Raw genomic sequence first — 23,875 nt, 5'->3', positions numbered from 1 at the left:
TTATATTTTTTTTTATAGTTGTATAATAATAATTGAAAATTAAAAACTAAAATGTAAATTTAGTTAAACATATGTGATTATTTTTGTACCTATTTACTTCAATAATTAATTTTTCAAGATATTTAATTAAAAATATAATTAAATGAAAAATCATTTTTTTTCTAATCTTATACATCATACACTTTGTATTTGAGTCTTTTATTTAAATTCGTTTTGATTTAGATGTAAATTATCAATCAAATCGTGCTTTATCGTGATTTATTTGATAAAATAATATAAAATAAAAAACGAACAAACCACATTCACAAAAGAAATCATTCAATGTTAAAAATAAAGTCAATTTATGTCATTAATCCCTGTACTATGCATAAATTACAAATTTAATTTAACTACTTTTAAAATTTTGAATTCTAAAAAACATATGTTAAATTCTATTCTTTTCAAGATCTTATACAACAAACGTATATTATCACATATCAACTTGTTATTTTCACATAATACTTGTAAAAGAGCCACGATATTTTAATTAACAAATATACCGACTATCCTTTGAGTTAAAATTGAAATTTTAAAATTAAAAAAAAAACATAAAACTAAAAATAATCAAACTGAAGCACTTGGATTAAATCGAAAAAAATATAGAAACTAAAATTGACCGAATTATAATACAGAAACTAAATCCATAAATTAGATATGATACAGAGATTAATAGCAGAATTTAACCATAAAACAATTACAATACTATGTCAAAATTCATAAAAGTTTAATTATAGTCAATTTAAAGGATTAAATTCCACCATTCAACAAGCATATAACACAACATGAGTAAATGGAAGTATCCAGCAACACATAAATGCATAACCATAATAACAAACTAAAGAGGCATTGCAAGTGTCTTTTTGTTAGATTCAGTCATGCAAAATCGAACTAAACTACCACCATTATACGGAAAATGACCTGTTTTTACCTGGACGGAGGCCATCCTTGCAGGGTAGTTCGTGTTGCTGGTGAGTAAAAATAACATGTATGTCAACTTATCTCTGATAATAACTTTTCGAGGCCTTCCTTTGTGAGAGGAATGTACAAGCAATCCTGTCCATCTGAATGCCTTTTGGTCTTAACTAGCTCATGATCTTTGAACTCAGTCAAGTGGGCGTTTAGCGTTACCTGGCTGCTTACGAGGAACCGCTCTCGAGAGATGGAGTACAGATTATCTATTGCCATTCCTAAGGTTAAAAGATACGGTTTAAAATCGTAAGACATAAAATGACAGAACGAGAGTACAAGACTCCAAATCCGAAACAAGTCATTTACCTTCATCATCGGGATGAGACAGTTGATATTCGGCGAGGATCCGGAACACACTTTGAGCGTTCGGGGTTAAACTCTGTAAAACGATCAAAGCTGTTTTGGCACTCTGTTTACTACTGCCGTGTGCGAGAATCAAAGGTAAAAAGAGCCCCTCGACCTTGTACGGTGCAAACGTAGGAACATGATACCAGTACCAGTTAAATTGTGCATGAACCATCTTCTTGTCCCACACTAAAATCGAAACCATTCAGAATTGAGTCAATTACATGAAAATCATAACCTCCCTACAATGCTAAATAACATCCTTTGAAAAACAACATAAGAGTACTACCCAAGACACGACCAAATTCCGGTGGTTGCCTAATTGAGTCTAAAAAGAGGACATCTCATTTATTGGGTTTGTTTCAACCTGGCATTAAAGGAGAGGCCTTCAAGCAAGAACTCGAGGTCCGGGATTAGTTCAAAGACTATAATAAAACATATACAATATTTCAAAGTTATATAACGAATTCGAGGTCCAGAAATAGTGAAAAATATTCAATATTTGTTATATAACAAATGACTGCAGCCACCCTATCCGACTTTTCTGTCTACCATTAAAGCAAACAAAACTATTACGATAAACACTACATTGAAATATTACTGATGAAGCAGAACAGGATTGAGTCGATTACACGAAAACATGTAATGCTCTACAATGCTAATTATCTCAGCATTCCTTTCAAGAAGGGAATTTATAACACCTATTCAAAAATAACATAAGAGTATTACTAAGAGACCCCTCCAAGCTCCCAAGAGTGGTCCTTTTCTCCGGTAATTCCCTAATCGGGTCTATGAAGAACACATTTCCGTTTACTAGGTTTGATTTGTTCGAGACTAGAATGGAACCTATTCAATATTCGAAAGCTATATAAAAATGACCCCGACCACCATATCCAACCTTTTATTTCTCTCGTTAAAGCATACAAAACTATTGCTATGGAATGTACATCAAATATTACCAAATTCTTTCACATATCCTAGAAAAAGACAGCATTACCGAGAGCACATCCGGCCAAAAAGAATACGGAAATGAGAAGTTGAAACTCTAAGATGTTATCGACTTCTATCCCTAGCCTACGAAGCATTGAGGTCGATACTGAAAACAGACAAGTTAGCTAGTTAACCTATCTATTAACTGAATATCGAAACAAGAGTTTACTTACAAAGTGGTGCATTCACATGGTCAATAGAGGCAACAACACGGATATAAGAACAAGAAGCAAGTCGTGCAAGATATTGTTGAGTTTCGGTATCTCTTAACCCAGGTCCATCGATATTGTTAACAACAACACATATGAAACTATCCTTCTCATCCATCTCAGGTCCATCTAAAAACACCAAAAGATCATCCATAGATCGAGAACTAAACGGCTGTTGAACTTTAGGCAAACTCCCGGATGAAACCTTCCGTTTCAATTTTAATTGTTCCCATAGAATCTCAGCCAAGGCTATTATAACCTACATTCAAAACAATTTGAGTGTTCAATAAAAGCAAAATGAGAGCTCAAAAGAACCTTCATGGGAAAAAATAGGTGAATGTACCTAAGAGGTCCCTGTATTATAGTAGGGACATGATCAAATTAGTCCCTCTACTATTAAATGGATCAATTCAGTCCCTATCCTATAAAAAGAATCAAATAGTCCATTTTCCAATTTGGCCATATTTTGATTCTTTTTAAGACGATAGGAACTAACTTGGTCCCTTTAATGTTATGTGATGAAAACAGCACCTGTTTTATATTGATTGATTGAAGGTAACCATTAATTACAACAACAGAATGCTCTGCCAAAGCGGTTGACGCAAAATCTTCAATCAATGATTTCTTTGATCCAAATCCATACATTAGAAGACCAAAACCACATCTGCAAATAAATAAAAGCAAAACATACACACAATAAGTACTGGAAAATTAAGCCAATACTAACTTTCAAGGTAACACTTTGGAATAAAAATAAATAAGTAAAGGTCTAATTATGAATTTTATCCCCTTAATTTACAAAACCTGATAAGTTAGTCCAATTGGATAACATTAGTAAACCTTACTGTTAAATTACTAGCTTGAATATCAACACTTCAGTATTTAATATGTAAGGAATTATCAAAAATCAACATTTCAATAATTTATATGCAAGAAATTAACAAAAATCAATCTTACAACAGTTAATGTGAAACAAATTAGCAAAAATCAACTATTCATGGTTCATATATTTACCGACAATAAGGCTAAATCTTCAATTTCTATAACGATTTATATGCAACAAATTACAAAAATCAATGGTTCAAGTTCATGTATTTACCAAAAATCAGACTAATTTTTCAATATTTATAACAACTTATATGCAACAAATTAGCAAAAATAAATGGTTCAAGTTCATGCATTTACCAACAACCAGACTAAATTTTCAATTTTTATAACAACTTATGTGCAACAAATTAGAAAAAATCAACAGTTCAAGTTCGTGCATTCACCAACAACCAGACCAAATTTTCAACTTTTATAAAGTAGAAGGATCAAATTCTAACAAATTAAAGCAAGAGACCAACTTCCCACACTTTTCATAGTGACGAAATTGAGAATTAGACCATTAAGAAAATAAGAGTTTTAAACTACCTCAGATCAAAAACCCATTTTGGGTAACATTAGTAGAACATTTCAATATTTAATATATAAGGAGATATAAAAAATCATCATTTCAACAATTTACATACAAAAAATTAGCAAAAATTAACAGTTCAATTTCATGTATAATTTATTTACCAAAAACCGGACCAACTTTTCAATTTTTATAACATTTTATATGCAACAAATTAGCACAAATTAACAATTCAAGTTCATATATTCACCAAAAACCAGACTAAATTTTCAATTTTTGTAAAATAAGAGGATGGAAGTCTAACAAAGTAAAGCTTCCAATGAAATTCAGACTTACACCATTGAGTAAATAAGAGTTTTAAACTATCGGAGATCAAAACAAATTAGCAAAAACCAACTGTTCAAGTGCATGTATGCGCCAAAAACAGGATCAAATTTCCAATTTTTGCAAATTAAGAGGATCAAGTTATAACAAATTAAAGTTTCCAGTGAAACTCAAAATTACACCATTACGTAAATAAGAGTTTTAAATTACCTGAGATCAAAAACCCATTTTGGGTATAAACTTTTGTAACTATTTATTAAATCTGCAACGTCGTTTTGATGCTTTGGTTCAATATTAGCTGAAGCTTCTCTAAGTTCCTGCAATTTTAAAACGACAAAATTTAAAAGAAAAAAAAAACAAAAGCTTTTTTCGAGATGGGGATTCAATGAGGCAAAATACCTGTTCGTCAACGACGTTGATATCACTGAGTTTACGAGCAGATTTCTTCCCAGAACTGCCCATTTCTTTTGCTAAGAAATAGTTTCTTGAGAATCCAAATTCCTCTTCCTCCGCCGCGTTAAAATCCATTTTCTGAAGATTATTCGTTCAAACAAAAAAATACTTGCAAAGATAATCGAAAATGAAAATGAAAATAAAATCGAGAGTTTAAGCCCCCCAAAAAAATGCAAATTTGAGGACGCGAAATGTAACTGAAGTTGCCCTAGTGGTGTCTCTTAATCTCAAGTCTTTTGCCGCCATTTTTCATTTTCAGGGTACAGTACCGGGAAGTTACTTGGTATTTTGGGCTCTATTTTTCTTTTTATACCACCGGCCCATTTCCTTCTACCTATTCTCTCTTTTGTATACCATTAAGGTAAAATATGATCCCTTATATCTGGTCTAGTCGTCCGATTCGAGTTATAAGGTATTACAATAATAAAATTTTGATATTGCTCATAATTTAATAAAAATAATTAAATAATTCATTTGCAATCATTTTCCAAAAGTGAAAATAACGATCACACGGTCGTGTGACAGAACTCAACTCGTATGGTTCAAGAACATGATCGTATGGCCAACCATGTAATAAACTATGCCTGTGTAAATAATAAATTGATTGAGATTTTAGCCCAAAATTTTTTGTTTTTGAAAAAGTGTTTTTCAATGAATTTATCTTTTTATCCCCCATTTAAGTTTTTTACTTTACATTACAATGTTTAAAATTGTCATTTTATATTCCTATAATTACTTTTTGACAATAATGATAAATAAAGGTGATCATGGACTGAACCAGGTTTCAATAGAATTTACTATGATAAGACAAATTAAAAATATGGTAAAGTAACTTTTTCAGCAATCGCATTCCCAGCAACCACATTTCATTTGAATCATAACATAAGAAAGCACCAAGTGCTACCTAAATAAAATGTGGACAGGAATTTAAATGGTAAAAGTACTATGGAGGTCCTTATATTAGGTATCATATTGCATTTTGCCCTCCCTACTCAAAACATGAGCAAACTAGTCTCTATACATTAGATTAAAGAACAAATTGATTTTCCTGTTAAAAACTTCACCCATATATACTATTAAAAATTGATGCGGTTGACGGAATGACCATATAACGACAAGTGGTATACCGCATGTGTAACACCCCTTACCCGTATCCAACACCGGAATAGGGTACGAGGCATTACCAAAACACATACACTTGTAAACGTATTTAACCGAGTTATAAAATTTCATTAATATATAAAACTTTCAAAATAATTAACATGTTTCTATAACTTTTCACAATATATCCTCAAAATATTATAATCATAATAATTAGGGCCTGCGAGACCCGATACATACTCATGCAATTTAATGCTTCATTTCCATTTCATTCAATTCGCAATTTCTCATGCTCATAATTTAAATCATATCACTAGCAATTTCCATTTAATTCACGTACAATTCAATGACATCAAATTCAAAACTAATACGTATTTAACATTTAACTCAATGTTTATTGATTATACCATTCAATAACACATTTATGAAATTCTCAATTTAGCAATGAAAATATCACTTTAGTTTGAATAACAACATCGTCCTGATATAAATACACTACCACTTATCCATTTACTTTAATTCTTTTGGGCCCATTTGTCACTTACCATCCTTAATCAAATTAGGGAACGGTCACGGAAAATTGAGTACTTCACTTTCACTTTGCCATAGTATAACTATGGTCTTACGTATGATCACTTATCACTTGTCCCTGATCAGATAAGTGTAGCCACCTATCACTTTGTTTCTTGATCAGATAAGTGTAGCCACTTATCACTTTGTCTCTTGATCAGATAAGTGTAGCCACTTATCACTTTGTCTCTTGATCAGATAAGTGTAGCCACTTATCACTTTGTCTCTTGATCAGATAAGTGTAGCCACTTATCACTTTGTTTCTTGATCAAATAAGTGTAGCCACTTATCACTTTGTCTCTTGATCAGATAAGTGTAGCTAAAGCTATCACTTATCACTTTGTCTCTTGATCAGATAAGTATAGCCGAAGCTATCACTTATCACTTTTCACTTGATCAGATAAGTGTAGCCGAAGCTATCACTTATCACTTTCCACTTGTCACTTGATCAGATAAGTGTAGCTGAAGCTATCACTTATCACTTTGTCACTTGATCAGATAAGTATAGCCGAAGCTATCACTTATCACTTTGTCACTTGATCAGATAAGTATAGCCGAAGCTATTACTTATCACTTTCCACTTGTCACTTGATCAGATAAGTGTAGCTAAAGCTACCACTTATAACTTTGTCACTTGATCAGAAGTACTCAAATCCGGCGTTCCGCTCAATTTGATCATTTATTCATATATCAGGCTTACCAACATGTGTTAATTCATAAACCATTCATGGTATTATTTCATGCCAAATCATATACTGAATATACCATACACACATACTATGAAACTTTATTTTCACACATGAGCTTAAACCATGACCAATAATGCACAAAAATAAGCATCATTCATATTTCATCGTTTATGAGTTATAATCAAACATATGACCATTTATACACGAATCATTCATATATTTCCCAATTTTCCTCTTCCTCCTCTCCATTCCACATCCTTAATGTGTATAACACACTTAAACAACATTAACCATAATTTCAATATTCACTAACATGTATATTCAAAGCTGTTTATCCGAGTCAGAGTCACTAAATTATTTTATCCGGAGCTACAGAGCTCCAAATTAAGATCCGTTAATTTTCTCTGAAACTAGACTCACATATCTTCATACCATAAAATTTTCATAATTTTTGGTTCAGCCAAATAGTACAGTTTATTCTTTAAAATTTCCCCTGTTTTGCTGTCTGACAGTTCTGACCACTCTTCACTAAAAATTAATTATCTCATTGTACAGAATTCGGATGATGTTTTAGCTTGTTTCTTCTAAAAATAGACTCATTCAGGATTCTAACCATATAAACTATAACTCATAATCATTTTTTTACAATTTTTAATGATTTTCCAAAGTCAGAACAGGGGAACCCGAATTTATTCTGACATTGTCTCACAAAATCTATTATATCTCATGATTTACAATTCCATTGCTCACATCATTTCTTTTATAAGAAACTAGACTCAATAAGCTTTAATTTCATATTTTATTCATCCTCTAATTCAATCTCTACAATTTTTGGTGATTTTTCAAAGTTACACTACTGCTGCTGTCCAAAACTGCTTTAGTGCAAAATGTTGATTTCCATTTTGCCCCAAATTTCACAGTTTATACAATTCGGTCCTTTCTCAATTAACCCCTCAATTAATCTAATTTTCTCAATTAGTACTTTACTAGACATTATAAGTTGTTACACAACTATTGAAATTCAGAATTTCCACATATAACTCTATCTTCAAACTCTTTTACTATTAGGTCCCAAACATTCACTTTCTATTCAATTCTTTCAATAAAATCAGCATATGAATAATTTAAAGCTCTAATTTCATGCTAAATCATCATATACTTCCAGCACATATTCATATCAACTTTCAACTTCTTTCATAAAATCAAAAACTAATGAATTTAACAAGTGGGCCTAGTTGTAAAAGTCATAAAAATACAAAAATTTCAAGAAATAGTCAAGAATTGAACTTACTTGTAATAAAAATATGAAGAATCAGCTTGAAGAATCCCTTCCATGGTGTTTTAGCTGATGAGAATTCAGAAAAATGAAGAGAAATCTAGATAATTCCACTTGGGTCCTAACTTTATTAAGCAAATTTTGCAATTTTCCAATTTTTCCCTTAATTCTCCTTACTTTCTTGCTGATTTCATGCCTCTGCCGTCCAGCCCAAATAGACCTTGGGTCTATTTGCCTTTTAAGCCCTCTTCCTCTTATCATTTAAGCTATTTAATCATTTCCCAAAATTTTGCATTTGTTACAATTTAGTCCTTTTTGTTCAATTAATTATCGGAACTTTAAAATTTCTTAACGAAACTTTAATAATAACTTTTTAACACTCCATAAATATTTATAAAAATATTTATGGCTCAGTTTAAAATCCCCGAGGTCTTGATACCTCATTTCGATTCTAATTATTTTAATATTTATTTCTAGTGCACTATTCACTATTTCAAAAATTTTCCTAACTTCATATTTAACTTATACTTACTAAATTAATAATATTTTCTACCCATTTGTCGAATTTAGTGATCTTGAATCACCGTTCCGATACCTCTGAAAATTCAAGCCATTACATTTTTTTTTCGTCGGATTTGTGGTCCCGAAACCACTGTTCCGACTAAGCCTAAAATCGGGCTATTACAGCATGCACCTCATATTGACATAGAGGAACCAATTTTTAACAACAGAAATATATGAAAATTTTAACAGAATCGTTAGTTTATTATTTGATCTAATGTAAAAATGCTACTCTTTTTTTAATAGATGAGGCAAAATATAAATTGACTCTTAATATGAGGACCTCCATGATACTTTTACTGATTTTATGAAAATATACCATGGCATTTGATAGATTCTTTTTAGTTAAAATTTTTTTAAATTATTAAAATAGTCTAATAAATCACAATGAAATGATAAAGCATTTATATTTAAGTTTTAAATTTACATTACCTTCATATTTTATATTAGAGTAACTTTTATTAGATACGTTCAAAGGTTTAGCTATTCACTTAAGTCGGAAGTTGTCTAAATGAACTCGAACAAAAACATAAATAAGCCCGTTTAAAATATGTAGTTTGAACTCCAATATTAAAAGCTCTAGTTTGTCCAGACTCAACCTATTTTCAAATTTGTAATGTTTTTTTTATGTATTATTTATTTTATATCGTATGAAAAATTAAATATATTATATGACAATGTAAAGATAAAAAATATTATGTTTAAAAAATTAATAAAAGATATATTAATTACTAAATATTAAATAAAAATAATTATTTACAAGAACAAATTATAATACAAGCTTAAATTAGCCATTTACTAACATCTACATACTTATGCAAAATTTGATGTTAGATTTTCAAAGGTCAGATCCAACATTGGAAAAATACTTATGGTATTGATATCATGGACCCAAATTGAACCTGATCCGACCACGGAAACCTTTACTCTTACCCCTTAACAACAAAAATATTACTGTTTGTTTACTTTGTGTTTTGGGATTAAGATTTTGTATAATTTTTTTTATACATTTCTTAAAATTAGAATGAGTACAATTTCCATTAACCCGCAACTATATACATGTCAAAAGTGTGGAAAAAAGTATCATGAAAGCCCATTCAGTAAAAAAAAAACAAATAAATTAGTTCTTATACATTAAATTAAATAGCAAATTGATTATTTTATTAAAAACTTCATCAATTTGTTCTGTTAAAAACTAGCGTAACTAACGAAATAACCAAGTAGTGATACATGACATGCCACGTATATCTCATGTTGTATAAAGACAGTTTTTAATTTTTACAGAATGACCAATTTACTCTCTGATATAATGGATAAAACTAATTTGCCGTGATAGACGTGTTCAAGCCGTTTTGCATTTAAAATAATTTTTGGTTCAAATTGCTCAAAATTCGAATAAATTCAAACTATCGATTTTTTATAATTAAATCAATAAATTGGAATAGATTATCATTATAAAAAACCATTGCATAATGCTTATTTATTTACGAACCATATTAAAGAATAGAAAAAAATAAAGGCATAGATTTCCCCATGATGTGAATAAGAAGACATACTCATAGAGCCTCTGCCACAGAGTAGTACATTCCGGTCGACGACTGAGTTAAAAAACCGCTGCCACAATAAGGGTCCGGCTTGTCGACGTTGAAATTGTCGATCTCATTAACTACTCTATCTTCAACCACCAGTTCTTTAAACCACCTATAAGAACTTTCGCTGCTTCTGCGAATTTGTTTGACGCCTTTCCTGCCGACGTTACCTCGCGTCGACTTGGTGCCTTTCAACCCTTTCCTTCCTATTTTCTTTTTGTCGTTGTTGTTCCTCTTCAACTTGTGTTGCCTTTTGTTTCTAATCATATGCAATAGCGATGTCGGTGGAGGATCGTACACATTGGGTGCCCATGTCACACTGCGTTTCTCCGGTAATATTCCCTGTTTCGCTCGGCTACCTTTGAGGGCAGACACTAGCTTCATGGGAGTCTGTTAAAAGGTGAAACAAGTTAACAAACCAAGTTTACATGACAGGATCATCTCACCATTCTAGCTTAACCCGAATCGTTACATTTAATCCGACCCAATATCATACCCCATTCACCGGTTATATGCAACTATTCAAGTTAAACTCTAGTGTGTCTAATGAATATGACACGTTACATTATATTTTAAAAAAATACCACATCATTAAATTAAGCTCAACTCATAAAGTTAACAAACCCAGTTACATGGTATGATCATCTAACCATTGTAGCTTATTAACTCGAATTGTTACATTTAATCTAACCAGATCTCATACCCCATTCACCGATTACATGCAACTATTCAAGTTAAAACTCTAGTGGGCCGAGTGAATAAGACACGTTACATTATATTTTAAACTAATGCCAAATTGTTTTATTTGCTCAACTCATAAAGTTGACAAGCCAAGTTACATGGCATGATCATCTAGTCATTGTAGCTTAACTCGAGTAGTTACATTTGACCCGACCCGATTCATACCCCATTCACTGATTATATACAACTATTCAAGTAAATATGGCGCGTTACATTATATTTTAAACTAATGCCACACTGTTTTATTTGCTCAACTCATAAAGTTGACAAACCAAGTTATATGGCATGATCATCTGGTCATTGTAGCTTAACTCGAGTAGTTACATTTGACCTGACTTGATTCATACTCCATTCACTGATTACATGCAACTATTCAAGTGAATATAACACGTTACATTATATTTTAAACTAATGCTACATCATTTAATTAAGCTCAACTCATAAAGTTGACAAACCAAGTTACATGGCATGATCATCTAACCATTGTAGCGTAACTCAAATGTATACATTTAACTCGACCTGATGTTACACACCATTCATAAGTTAAACGCAACGATTCAAGTTAAACTCCAATGGATCGGGTGAAAATGTCACATATACAGTACTTTTACTCACTAAACATTCTCAGACAAAGAAACAAAGCATGATACGCCCTCAGACAACATCCTCCGCAATGTAGTTACAGGCAAAGAAATTAAGAAACAAAGCAACAAAAGCCACTTACAGGCAAAGAAACAAAGCAAGAGGGAGGTGCTTGCGAGGAACCCTCAGACAACATCCTCCGCAATGTAGTTACAAATTCATCTGCTTCAAGACACCCAAAGGACGGTAGCGACGGACATTTGCTTATGCCCTTTTGAGGATATTTGCTTTCATGTCCATTTCCAAGTAACTCATCCACATCACTAGCATAATACGCATCGAATTCAGTATCGTATTCATACAAGCAAGCACGAACTTTAGCCCGCATTAAGTCGCTAAGATCGTCGACCACTCGAGAACTCGATACATCCACCATTATCAAAATTAAACTTGTGGAAAAACCCAATCCATCATTACTGTTTTTAAATGAAAAAAACACATTTGGTTTATAAGCTAAGACTAAAATTAATTCTTAATCAAGCTTAATATGTTCCTAATATATAAGTAATTAAGGTTATTTTAACATTGAAATATTCTAAACTAATAAACTAAAGAAAAAGAAACGCAAAAATGTTTCTGGGATTCATTCCTTAAAAAAGAAATACTCACATGGTATTTCCATATGATGGTGCAATAAATTATAGAGAAAATAAAACAAAAATACCTCTCGAGTCCCTCCCACTTTCAACATTGAGCAAATTTATCCCTCCAAAAATGGAGCAATTTAATCCTATGATTTTCTAAAGTGAGCAATTAGAGACTAATAATCCTGGCAATTTGCTGCAGCTAAATTTATTAGATTGGAATCAGATTAACAGAAGGGCTAAATTTGTTAAATTAGAACCAATTTAATAGAAGGTATAAACTTTGAAGACTAAATTGTGATTAATTGTCCTTAATTACTCAATTTCAAAATTTATAAGGATTAAATTGCCCTGGTTTCTTTAGAGGGACCAATTTGGTAAAGTCAAAATTGGGAATGACAAGAGAATTTTTTACCAGAAAATAATAGATTTAATAAGAAAATAATCATCTAGATGCCAAATCATAAAAAATTAAGAATATACCTTGTTAAAACAGCTGCAATTAATTCAAAACCTTAAGAAAAACTCCGATAATTAAAAAGCAACCCCCCAGTTCACGATCGAATCAAACCTCCGGTTATTCTTTTTTAACAAGAACAAATTTCCTTTAAATCGGTAAAAAAAATAGAAAAGAAAATGGGAAATAGAAAAAAGAAAGATTGGGATAAAATTATTAACTAAGGTTACCATGCCGATCACTCTTTGAAAGATGTTTCAAACAATGGGAGTAAGAACCAGCATGGGAAGGAGTTAAAAAAGGGATCAAAGGTAAACAAATCGAATCAAAGGGTAACGAAGGCATATTATCAGTTTATGCTCTTCGAAACCCCTTAATGTTTTAAGGAAAATCCAATTTTTTTTCTTTTTTTTTTAATCAGTCGATCGAGATTTGGGGAAGAATTAAAAACCCTAATCGGAAAGAAAGGGAAAAAAGGCGATGATGGCCGACGATGAGATTAGCAGAGGATATGGAAGGGGTAAATGGATGAGCTTTTACTACTAAAATTATATATGTGGAAATTAAAAATCTTGTTATTTTATATCCAATTAGAAACTTACACGTGTTTATCATAGAATTGTAAAGGGATTAATTTAAGTAAATTTTTAAAATGTTACAAAATAGTCATTAAATTATTTAAAAATTTTAATTTAAATCATTAAATTATTCGAAAATTTTTATTTAAGTCGTTGGATTGTTAAGTTGTTGTTTTTTTATAAAGCTGGCCAGCAAGTTTCAAGTGATGATTTAACAATTGGTACGGTGGATCGATATCCATTAACAAATAGAAGAACATATCTTAGCTTCAAGTCAATCTTAAGGTCGGAAAAAAAGTTATTTGGATTATGATTCACAAATTCGTGATGTTTAAAGATATTCCATGAAGAAAATTGAACTGCAGAAGAGAAGGAGAATGAAATCTTTCAATTCGTATAGAAAATGCGAATAGAGAAAGTCATACTATTTTTAATAGCTCGATGATATAAATAAAACCTTCCGAACAATTAAGTGATAATTTTGTAACCTTTTGAAGTTGAGTGACTGAAATGTAACAATTTTGTAACCTTGGATGTAGTTTACCTATTAATTTATAGGGTGAAATACACATTAAGCCCTTATACTTTTCAGATATTTGAAATATAATCCTTATATTTTTAGAATTTAAAAATACAAATTCAATTATTAACACTATTAAAGTTATTATACTAAATCATTTTCAAACTTACTAACAGTAATATATGATTAGAGGCTTCTATCATGTGTGAAATTAATTTATCTGAACTTATACCTTTCTTAATGAAAATTTTAAACAAATATTTTAATATTTACATCACACAATTCTATATTTAAGTTTCAAAAACTATAAAATTAAATTTTTAAAAAATACTTAAGTTTGTTCCTTAGATATTAAAGTTCAACTTATATTTATATTTAAGCTGATTGAGTTTTAGCTCAATTGGTATTGGCATTATTGTTAGTGCAAGAGAATATGAGTTCGAGTGCGCTGAAATGTATTTTCTTCCTATTTAAGGGTTAAAAACGTATATGATACGAATCTATTGAACCCTATACATATAACATGTCACATGTAATTAGCTTAATATTCCATCAACCATATCAATTTTTAACAATAAAAATTTGATAAAAAATTATTTTGATCTTTGATCTAATGTGTATAAACTATTTCAGTTATTTTTTGAATAAATACAATCTAACTCTAAATACAAAAACCTCCATAATACATTTACCTATAACATGTCTGCAAGATCATAATACATTTACCTATAACATGTCTGCAAGATAAGTTTAAGGTGAGCTTTAATCTTTTATAATCCAACAATACATTATTCAATTATACAAATTATCAGAAATCTCCTAAAGATTTTATGTAATTACACAAAACATTACTTAATTATGGAAAGCTCAAGAAACTCTTTTTAGAATTTTCAAACATATATATATAAAAAGAGAGACTATTTTATGCTACATTTCTAGCTATTTATATTTTATAAAATATCGTGTCCAATACATATTTCAGCATAAATATGAGAATATGAACCAATTGAGTCTTAACTCGATTGGCATAGGCATTGTTGTCAATACAAGAGAACCTAAATTTGAATGTGCTGAAACACATTATACTCCTATTTATGGATTGGGAGAAGCTATGGATAGTTCTAGACTCTAGGCATTATGTCAAAAAGAGCAGATATAATCAAAACCTATAGTGAGATTATTAAATATATATATAGAATATGAACCTCCAACAATATTCCAAATAATGCAAATCTTAAAAAAAAAAAATTACCCGTATTGGAAATATATTCATAGACCACATTTATATCTAACTTCCAAGTAACATAGGTAAATAACAGATTATAGTAAACTCATAAATGAAAATTAAAATTTAAAAGAAGAACTGCTTGAAAATAATTAGGTCTCCTCATACAACGGAAAACATGTTCTGTTCTGTTGTGTTCTGTTCAATCTTTTAACTGAGTGAGCCATTGAGTGATGGCCTTCCCCCTATTGAAACCCGAAACCCCCCAGAGAAAAAGGATGGAAACTTCGAGTCTAGATCCTGCCACGTTCAAATGGAGAAAAGAAAATGAATCGATATGACATTCATTCACTGCAAATTGCTAATAGAACGTTACTCTGAGGACTGAAATGGGAGACAATAGCAAACTTACAACTACACACTCAAATGTGAGTAAACGTACCGTGAACATAGACATCATTTTTCGATACTTATTGGCATACTACAAGTACGGACATGGTTTAAACCAAACTAAAATCGAACTAGTTGATATAAAAAATAGACCCTCTGTTTCCTAAGGTCCAAGAACTGATATGGGAACCTAAGATGATTTCAGGAATATATACCTAGTTTTGTGATACTTACCAACAAAGTACGAGAACAGACATAGTTTAAACCAAACTAAGGTCGAACAAGCAGATCTCGAAACAACATTAAATAAACCCGACCCTCTGTTTCTTCATTCAAAACTTCAAGAATAAGACATCATACACTAATTATGCAATCATGTGAGATGAAATTAATTAAACTTTTTATTTTTGAGCTATAATTAAAAAAAAATACACGAAATGACACGAAAACATACGGTAGACACCTTCATTGTGAATACTAGCATGAAAAGAAAAAGGTTCAATTCATCATGGCAAGTGACTCATATCATTCCATAACCGGCAGCAAGTTCACTCTCAGTATAGTTAAAATGAGGTTAAATTCTGCTATTAGTCCCTATACAATGCATAAATTGTATATTTAGTGCCTATCCTTTTCGGATTTTGATACTTTAATTTGATCATTTTTAGTCCATGTATAGACCAAATGGTAGCTATTAAATTCGCTAAGTTCTACTATTTCCAAAATCTTAGGTGGCAAATATATTATCACATTAGTAATGACATACCAACTTTCTATTTCCATATATTACTAAAAACAGCAGTTAATGGATATAATGGTTAGTATAAGAACTAGGAATGATCAAATTGAACATCGTCATAGCTACAATGAGTCAATGAGTTTAATTGCTACCATTTGAGTCAAGACTGGAATTTTAAAATTCAAAAAGTACAAGGGCTTAATCGACAACTAGCACATAGCACAAGGAGTAACAGCAGAATTTGACCTTATAATTTCATGAATTCCCAAATCTGATACTTGATCAAAAACCCATTTCTAAAGGTTATACAGACACACATGCATAGCAAGGAAAATCACAAACCAAAAAAACAAAAAAATATCATAAATGGTAACAAAATTCTATTAAGAAAAAGCATTTAATTTCATACAAACCTTGGAGACCCAGCATTGATATTCCTATGAAGAATCCGACCCGAACCCGAATCGGCACCTCCATCAATCAACTCCCTCAACCCTAAATTCCCAATTTTCTCCTCTTCCTCCTCCTCCTTTTCGACCTCCTTTTCTTTCTCTTCATTAACAACAGTCTTCCCTTGCAATCTCTCAAAGTAATTCCCGTAAATATATTCGGGACTATACCCATTCTCTTCATCAAACAACATTATATGACCATGCCACTCCCATACTCTATAATCCGACCCATTCTCCTGGTGAAAAGTGATGCAAATATGATGGTCATTGATGTTAACAGCTTGACCGGAGTTAGGTTTCAAAGGGTCGGTTTTACCCGACAAGATGACCCGAATGATCTCTTTTTCGAGCTTGGATTCTTCCTTGGCGAGTTGGGTTTTGTCGGCATCGTCGGAATCGGAGTCCGATAAGTTGGCGGCGTCGAGGAGAAGGTCTTCGAGGGATTGGGTGAGGAAAGAATTTGTTATGGTATTGGGTGGGGGGCGGATTTGAAGCCTTCCCATTAGGGTTTGCAGTAAAAGGTTATCGAAATTGTTGGTGTTGGTGAAAGAACTCATCGTTTCGTTATTTTTTTTCTTCGTTTCCCTTTAGGATTTTTGCTGAGGAATTTGGATTAGGGTTTTGGAGAAAAGAGGGTTTAGGGTTTTTGTGGGGCTGAGAAGAAGGGGTTTGGTGGAGATTTTTTTCAGGGATAGGTACGGTTTTCTGTGGGTGTTTTTTTTTTCTGTGGTTTCGATTTTCTGTTAAGTAACTGAGGATTGAAATTTTAAGATTTACTAAAAAAGGGTAAATTATTAAAATAATTACTTTTTTTCTTCAGTTTATATTTTAGTCACTTATGTTTAAAATATTATGTTTTAGTCACTTACATTATCGTTTTGTTACAAAATGACTAAACCATAACATTTCAAACATAAATGACTAAAATATAACCTGAGGCAAACAAAAGTTATAAAATAGTCACTTAACTATTCGATTTTATCTTTTTTGGTTAACTTAAAAATGGAAAAACTAAAAAATCTAAGATAGATAGTTAAACAAAAAAAAACTAATAGTTGGGTAATCATTTTGTAATTTTGGATATTTTATTTTTTTAAAATAGATGATTTATTTTTAAAATAAAAAATATTATGAAAAATCCAATAATCAAACTAAATCGTACCAAATCAGATTATCATAAAAGGTTCAAAAATATACAAAAATCTAATCAAACTAAACCGAACTCAACCCTAGGTTGAGTTCGTTAAACTAATTTTCTTGTATCTTCTCTTCTTTTGAGTTTTTTGTTAAGATTTTACTAGATGTGTCAATTATGATTTGAATGCAATCTAACCCAATTCGATTTGATCATTAAAAGTTAACAATCCAACACGGTTCAACCCAAACTTGAATTACCAAAAAAAAGAAGGAAAAAATAATGTATAGTGACTCAAAATCAATTCCACCCACTCATTTGACAAGTTTAAAAATGTTTGTTGGTGTATTTTAATAAAAGCAATTAATGAGTTTACTTGACAAATTTAATATATATTTAAGATTTTTTTAAGCAAATGTTAATTTTAGTGAAACTTCTACCTTTTAATTTGTATACAAGTTAGCAAGATGTGCTAGGTGATTCAACTCAATCATTAAATAATAGACTTAACTTACTCGTGCTAATCGTATTTGTTATTTCAAGTTTTGTCTTATGCTTATAATTCACTAAAAAGAATAATCTTAACTTATTATAGACACTTATACCAAATTAACTATCATACCCTACTTGGTTGAACCAACTTAACTTATTAATGTAACTACCTCATTTACACCCTTAATTCGGTACATTTTACTTTATATATTATACGATTTTAAGATATTCATGTACAAGGATAAAGTTAGAAATTTTTTTAGAGAGCCAAAATTAAATTGTAATTTTTACGATAACAAAAATATAATTTCACCAATAATTTTTAAGGGTTAAATCAAATTTTGATCATTTTTAAGAAGCTAGAGTACAATTTTATCTTTACTAATTTAAAATTTTTATTTAAAGAACCTAAATAGAATTTTTTTCATTTTAGGGGGCAATGGCACCTAGCTACGCCCTATTCATGTATTCATATTATTATTTCGATAATAGATTAAAGTACTTGAGAGGTCCTAATATTATACGGACCTGATCAAATTAGTCCATTTATTATTAAATGGATCTATACTATTAACAAATTCTAAATTGTAACAAAATTAACATTTACTGTATAAAAAATGTCTTAAAAATTTATTTTTTTCAATTGCAATTCAATTCCAAACAAAAGATTTCATTTACAGAATCATAAAAACTTTAAAAACATTAACTCTATTCCAAATTTTTTAAATGGTAAATATTAACTCTATTCCAAATTGGTGTTATTTAATTTTTTTTAATAGTAAAAGGAATAAATTGAACCAATTAGTAATAAAAGGACTAATTTAAACAGCTCCATAGAATAAAGGGACCTCTCATGTATTCACCCTTGTAGGGTATCCAAAATTATCTAATCTAAATTTTCACAAATATGGAGTCAACCAATGCATAATCATATAAACAATAAACAATCATTTCAAACATAGTGTGAGTTTCGATGAGTGGTACGGTGCGTTTAAATTACTTTTTGTCTCATGCTGCAGTATCTAATCTCACCACCATCCGCACATAAACGAACCACTCATTTCAAACCTAGGAAATGAAGATGTTTAATTTCTAGTAACCATGAAAATGACACAATGAACAGGGTTTCCTTGAATGTTGCACCTTTCATCCGTACAATCCGGTAAGTCCTATCCATTAGTCGACAACCGGTGTTTTGTATTTTGGGTCTAAACGAACGAATCGATACATACCATTCATGCAGAAGTCGACTCAGTTTCTGCTGCAGATGCTGCAGCCCGCTTCTTGGCGAAGTATTCATCGGCTCGCGCGAGGTTCTTTGCAACCGATGGCTTAACCCACTTCTTCCGGCCAGGCAATACAGTCAGCGAGGAACCAGCTGCCTCGAGCTTTTCCTTGGCAGATGCCGAGAACGCACGGGCCTTGAAGTTCAGTTTTACGTTCAGCTCCCCGTCGCCAAGAATCTAATAGAACACGATGCATAGTCAAATAACAATGAACCCTTTCAGTTTATAAACAACATTATGGCCATTTATACTGTTTTGACAGAGAATATTCAAGAAATCACCAAAGAAACACAGGACATGCGAATACAACAGGGTACACCATGCGTGCAGGGGACGTAAAAGAAAACCGACGCGATACAAGCATATCAAGCCCTGAAATCAGAAGACACATCTTCTTTGAGATAGATTGCTTCGATTGCACGGTTATTTCCGCTATTAATCGAGACTCAAGAACGAAGAACGATACTCGATTTATCAAGAGAACATTTTTTTCTTATAGGGCTATCAAACTTACACATGAACTTAAATGCTCGGCCTAATCCCTAAATCTGAGATCATACGTACCTTTAAAGGGAGCTTTCTGTCTCTTCCAGATGGATTAATCAAACCCCTTTTCGTCAAAGTCTCCAACGACACCTCGTCGCCGTCTCGAAATCCTGCTGTTTCTATGTCTTTCAAGTTAACCGGAATGTATTTAGGCAATCCCGCATGCATACCTGGTCCGAGAAATGACAATGGAAGAATCGAATTGTCAGTAAGATCCTAGAACAGTTTATGAAATATTCTAATCGAATCCTCAAAGTATAAGTATTAATATGTTAATTAATGTCAAAGCTAGCGGCGAGACAGAGAGAAGAACTTGATTAATACAATACCGATTCAATTAAAAACTTGTTGAACTTTGCACCAATTTAGAATCAGGATTATATAGCTTAGGTACTTTTTGTGCAATTAAACCTATACTTTGTCCCACAGATTGCAATTAACCAACAAATTTCTTAATTCCAACCCCAATAACCACAATCTCAAAATAGGGTTGTATTCTAGACGAGCTACAATTGCTAAGTTAAACTCGAAATTTGGAGCTCGATATTTAGCTTAAATTTGATCAAATATTTGATTTTAAGTACGAGATTAATTCGAGTATGTTCGATAATTAAGTTTAGAATTAATAGTATATATTAAAAGTAATATCATAATTTAATAATATAAAAATATGAAAAGTTAAGTAAAATTTATAAATTATTTGAGTCTAAATATTACTAAGTTCGAATTGAACTAAACCGACAGTTTTGAGTTGCTCAATCTCGGCTCGATAATTACCAATTTAAATTTGAATTTTTTTCGAGTGAAACTCGAGCACCAATATCTTATTTATATCCAGAAAGCAATTGAAGTTAGAAAACAAAAGACTTACCTCCAGCAATGCCTCTCAATTTAGGGATGCGCCTATAAAGCGGCATTTGACCACCTTCGAACCCTTTCCTAACACCTGGTCCAGACCGTGATTTTTGACCCCTCATCCCGAACCCACAGCTACCACCTTGTCCGGCCGATATTCCTCTCCCTTTCCGCTTCCCTTTCTTCCTTGACCCAGGTTGTGGTCCGAGGTTATCCAACCGGAACCGGACATTAGAAACCTGAACCGGAACTTGAGTACTTTTCACCGCTTGATTCACCACGACTAAACACCTCGTCTCTTGTTCAGGCCTTTGCCTGGTTCTGATTGGGATAATGTGAAGTGAATTCGGCCTTAAATTCCTCGAATTTCCCTGCAATCGAAATGAAAAAAAGAAGCAGATTCGATGATAAATTAGCCATGCATGTCGTGTGTGTGTGTGTGTGTGTGTTAATGAGAGAGTTTAAGAGCATTAGGGAAGTGAACCTTGAAAATGGAATGAAGGGAAATTGAAGCTGAGATATTAGGGTTTAGAGAGATTGAGAGCATGGCTGCCATTGCCAGCGGATGATTTTGCTCATTGGATAAAGTTTGATAGTCAAAACTGTAATAAACTTCTGCTCTCTCATCCGAAATGAACGGCTACGATTATCACTACGGCTGCCCAAGGATCAGGAAGCTCGCCTAGCACGACATGGATATGGTTGCAGCAATGATTTTTTTTTTAATTTCAAATTAATTCTACTAGAATTCGATTTAAGTAATAAAAATATTTTTAAAAATTTTAAATATACTTAAAATATTTTTTTATTTACTTATTTCCGTACAAGTATAAGATCACGATTCTTAATATTTATTTTTTATATAATGCTTAAAATCATTTGTAATTTCTCTCAACCCTTAAATAAAAAAATAACTTTTTTACTCCAATAATAAAAATAATAATAATTAAATATCAAAATGAATTACCCTACAAATTAATTACCGTAATTGGTCATTTGTTATACTATTATTCGATGCTGCCTGACTAGTTGGCAACACCACGTCGGTTTTAAAGAAAAAAGAAGAATTATCGGTGATGACACCGAACTAAAATATAATTTATTGATTATATTTATTATGTTATAAAATAATTATTTTAGCTTAGGTGGTAGAATGTGTGATTTTTAATTATGTAGTTGTGGGTTCATATTTATTTTTGTAGGAATCAAACCCAAGAAACGTAGTTAAAAACCACACATCCTATCAATTGAACTCAAACATTTATTATATAATATGATAAATATAATAACTAATTATATTGTAGTCCGGTGCCGTCAATGTATCAGGCGGATAATACTTCGTTGTTTGAAAATAACTCGACCAACAATAATTTAGGCCACTTATTGTTTTAGATTATGAAGATGACAACTCATTGGAGTTGGACAACCATGGCCAGAGGTTGAGGTGCTCATAGCTATTTTTACGGAGGTGAATGTATTTCACGCGTACTTTTATTATAGGGATTTGATTAAATTAATTATTGTACTATTAAATGAATTAATTTAGTCCTTATATTATTAAAAAGAAGTGTATAAATTTAATTTTTTATTAAATTTAAAATTTATTATATAAAAAAATATCTTAAAAATTATTTTTTAATTACAATTCAATTTCAAATAAACGATTTATTTACAAAATTATAAAACTTTAAAAATATTATTTATGTTAAATAGTAAATATATTTTTTAATTCCATGTATGGGCTATAGTTTGAAACTTGTTCAATCTAAATATGGGTATTAAATTTGTCTTATAGATATCGTGTTTGTAAATAATTAATTTAAGTCCATTTAGATTAGGCATGTTCATGGGTCGGGTCACTCATCTCGGCTCGAAGGCCTGTCCAAAATGTGGGAGGGTTCGGGCAAAAATATAGGCCCGAAAATTTGGCTTGGTCAAAAAAGTAAAGCCCGTTTAAAAAAAGGGCTGGGCCTCGAGTAAGGCATTTTTGGCCCGGCCTAAATTCACTAAAGGACAAAAAAATCTATTTTTTTCAATGTTATTTTCTTATTGTTTTCTCCCTCTTTTTTTGCGTTTTTCTAGATCATTTTGTATATTATATATAAAAAATCAAATAAAAATTAATCTAAAAAAATTAAATATGGGCGGGTTGAATCCGAGTTCACCTTTCTTAAATTGGATTAGACTTGGGCAAAAAATAAACTTACTTTCGAACTGAATTGGACTCAAACTTATAAAATTGGTCTAAATACATTGCATAGACGAAGTAGGGCCACGAGCAACTTTAATCACAAGTAACATTAATATGCATAAACTAATGGACGATTGGTTTAAAATATATAAAATGACGATACAATTTAATGGATGTTTAGTTTAAAATAGCATGTAAATTGGACATTGAGGGAAACACGTCCTCTAGTTACGTAATTAATGATATTGTTAGTATTTTTTGTCAAAATTTATTATTAATGTACTTAGTGACAGATCTTGACATTAAGTTTGAAAGGATAGAATTTTTTTTTTAATTTTAGGGATTTAATGAGAATTTTCAAAATATTGATAGGATTAATTAAATATTTTTAAAAAATTTAAGAATTAATAAAAATTTTCAAAATTTTTGAGGAGTCAAATTAAAATTTTTAAAATTATTTAAGGGTGAAATAAAATTATCGAAAAATTTGGAGAAAGGTTAATAACCATCCGCCCTCGGATTTTCTACGAT

At 31.2% G+C, this 23,875-nt stretch overlaps 4 protein-coding genes across 5 annotated transcripts; all 4 read right to left on the bottom strand.

The window, feature by feature from the left end:
• Positions 1-746: 746 nt before the first annotated feature.
• Positions 747-5,002, bottom strand: LOC107898066 (origin of replication complex subunit 2). The gene is made up of 6 exons (XM_016823618.2): positions 4,672-5,002; positions 4,483-4,589; positions 3,084-3,216; positions 2,517-2,811; positions 1,315-1,542; positions 747-1,226 (listed from the first exon to the last, which is right to left on the bottom strand). The coding sequence occupies exons 1-6, from the start codon at positions 4,798-4,800 to the stop codon at positions 1,030-1,032; spliced, it is 1,089 nt and encodes a 362-aa protein (XP_016679107.2). The 5' UTR covers positions 4,801-5,002; the 3' UTR covers positions 747-1,029.
• A 5,316-nt stretch (positions 5,003-10,318) lies between these two features.
• Positions 10,319-13,489, bottom strand: LOC107898824 (uncharacterized). The gene is made up of 3 exons (XM_016824378.2): positions 12,962-13,489; positions 11,977-12,310; positions 10,319-10,901 (listed from the first exon to the last, which is right to left on the bottom strand). The coding sequence occupies exons 2-3, from the start codon at positions 12,268-12,270 to the stop codon at positions 10,479-10,481; spliced, it is 717 nt and encodes a 238-aa protein (XP_016679867.1). The 5' UTR covers positions 12,271-12,310; positions 12,962-13,489; the 3' UTR covers positions 10,319-10,478.
• A 1,799-nt stretch (positions 13,490-15,288) lies between these two features.
• On the bottom strand, positions 15,289-17,587 carry LOC107898823 (uncharacterized). Its single transcript, XM_016824377.2, has 2 exons — positions 16,801-17,587; positions 15,289-15,558 (listed from the first exon to the last, which is right to left on the bottom strand). Exons 1-2 carry the CDS (start codon positions 17,394-17,396, stop codon positions 15,552-15,554), a joined length of 603 nt encoding a protein of 200 aa, XP_016679866.1. The 5' UTR covers positions 17,397-17,587; the 3' UTR covers positions 15,289-15,551.
• Positions 17,588-19,374: 1,787 nt separating this feature from the next.
• LOC107898822 (50S ribosomal protein L15, chloroplastic) lies at positions 19,375-21,899 on the bottom strand. 2 transcript variants are annotated; one of them, XM_016824375.2, is made up of 5 exons: positions 21,638-21,888; positions 21,170-21,524; positions 20,317-20,468; positions 20,034-20,124; positions 19,375-19,929 (listed from the first exon to the last, which is right to left on the bottom strand). In XM_016824375.2, exons 1-5 carry the CDS (start codon positions 21,707-21,709, stop codon positions 19,799-19,801), a joined length of 801 nt encoding a protein of 266 aa, XP_016679864.1. In that variant the 5' UTR covers positions 21,710-21,888; the 3' UTR covers positions 19,375-19,798. The 2 variants fall into 2 exon arrangements, with proteins under 2 accessions (XP_016679864.1, XP_016679863.1); XM_016824374.2 differs by lacking the exon at positions 20,034-20,124 and having other exon boundaries at positions 21,638-21,899.
• Between the last annotated feature and the right edge of the window lie 1,976 nt (positions 21,900-23,875).

Source organism: Gossypium hirsutum, chromosome D11 (genome assembly GCF_007990345.1).
Source record: "Gossypium hirsutum isolate 1008001.06 chromosome D11, Gossypium_hirsutum_v2.1, whole genome shotgun sequence".
NCBI lineage: Eukaryota > Viridiplantae > Streptophyta > Magnoliopsida > Malvales > Malvaceae > Gossypium > Gossypium hirsutum.
This window is presented reverse-complemented; position numbering and strand designations above follow the sequence as displayed.

Coding starts and splice junctions, on each gene's coding strand:
- LOC107898823 (XM_016824377.2), bottom strand. CDS start 17,396: ATGAGTTCTTTCACCAACACCAACAATTTCGATAACCTTTTACTGCAA.
- LOC107898066 (XM_016823618.2), bottom strand. CDS start 4,800: ATGGATTTTAACGCGGCGGAGGAAGAGGAATTTGGATTCTCAAGAAAC. Junction 4,590..4,671: donor TCAACGTCGTTGACGAACAG/GTATTTTGCCTC, acceptor TTAAAATTGCAG/GAACTTAGAGAAGCTTCAGC. Junction 1,543..2,516: donor CCATGTGAATGCACCACTTT/GTAAGTAAACTC, acceptor TTTCGATTTTAG/TGTGGGACAAGAAGATGGTT.
- LOC107898824 (XM_016824378.2), bottom strand. CDS start 12,270: ATGGTGGATGTATCGAGTTCTCGAGTGGTCGACGATCTTAGCGACTTA. Junction 10,902..11,976: donor CTTGCTTTGTTTCTTTGCCT/GTAAGTGGCTTT, acceptor ACCTTTTAACAG/ACTCCCATGAAGCTAGTGTC.
- LOC107898822 (XM_016824374.2), bottom strand. CDS start 21,709: ATGGCAGCCATGCTCTCAATCTCTCTAAACCCTAATATCTCAGCTTCA. Junction 20,469..21,169: donor ATTGAGAGGCATTGCTGGAG/GTAAGTCTTTTG, acceptor TTCTCGGACCAG/GTATGCATGCGGGATTGCCT. Junction 19,930..20,316: donor ACAGAAAGCTCCCTTTAAAG/GTACGTATGATC, acceptor GTGTTCTATTAG/ATTCTTGGCGACGGGGAGCT.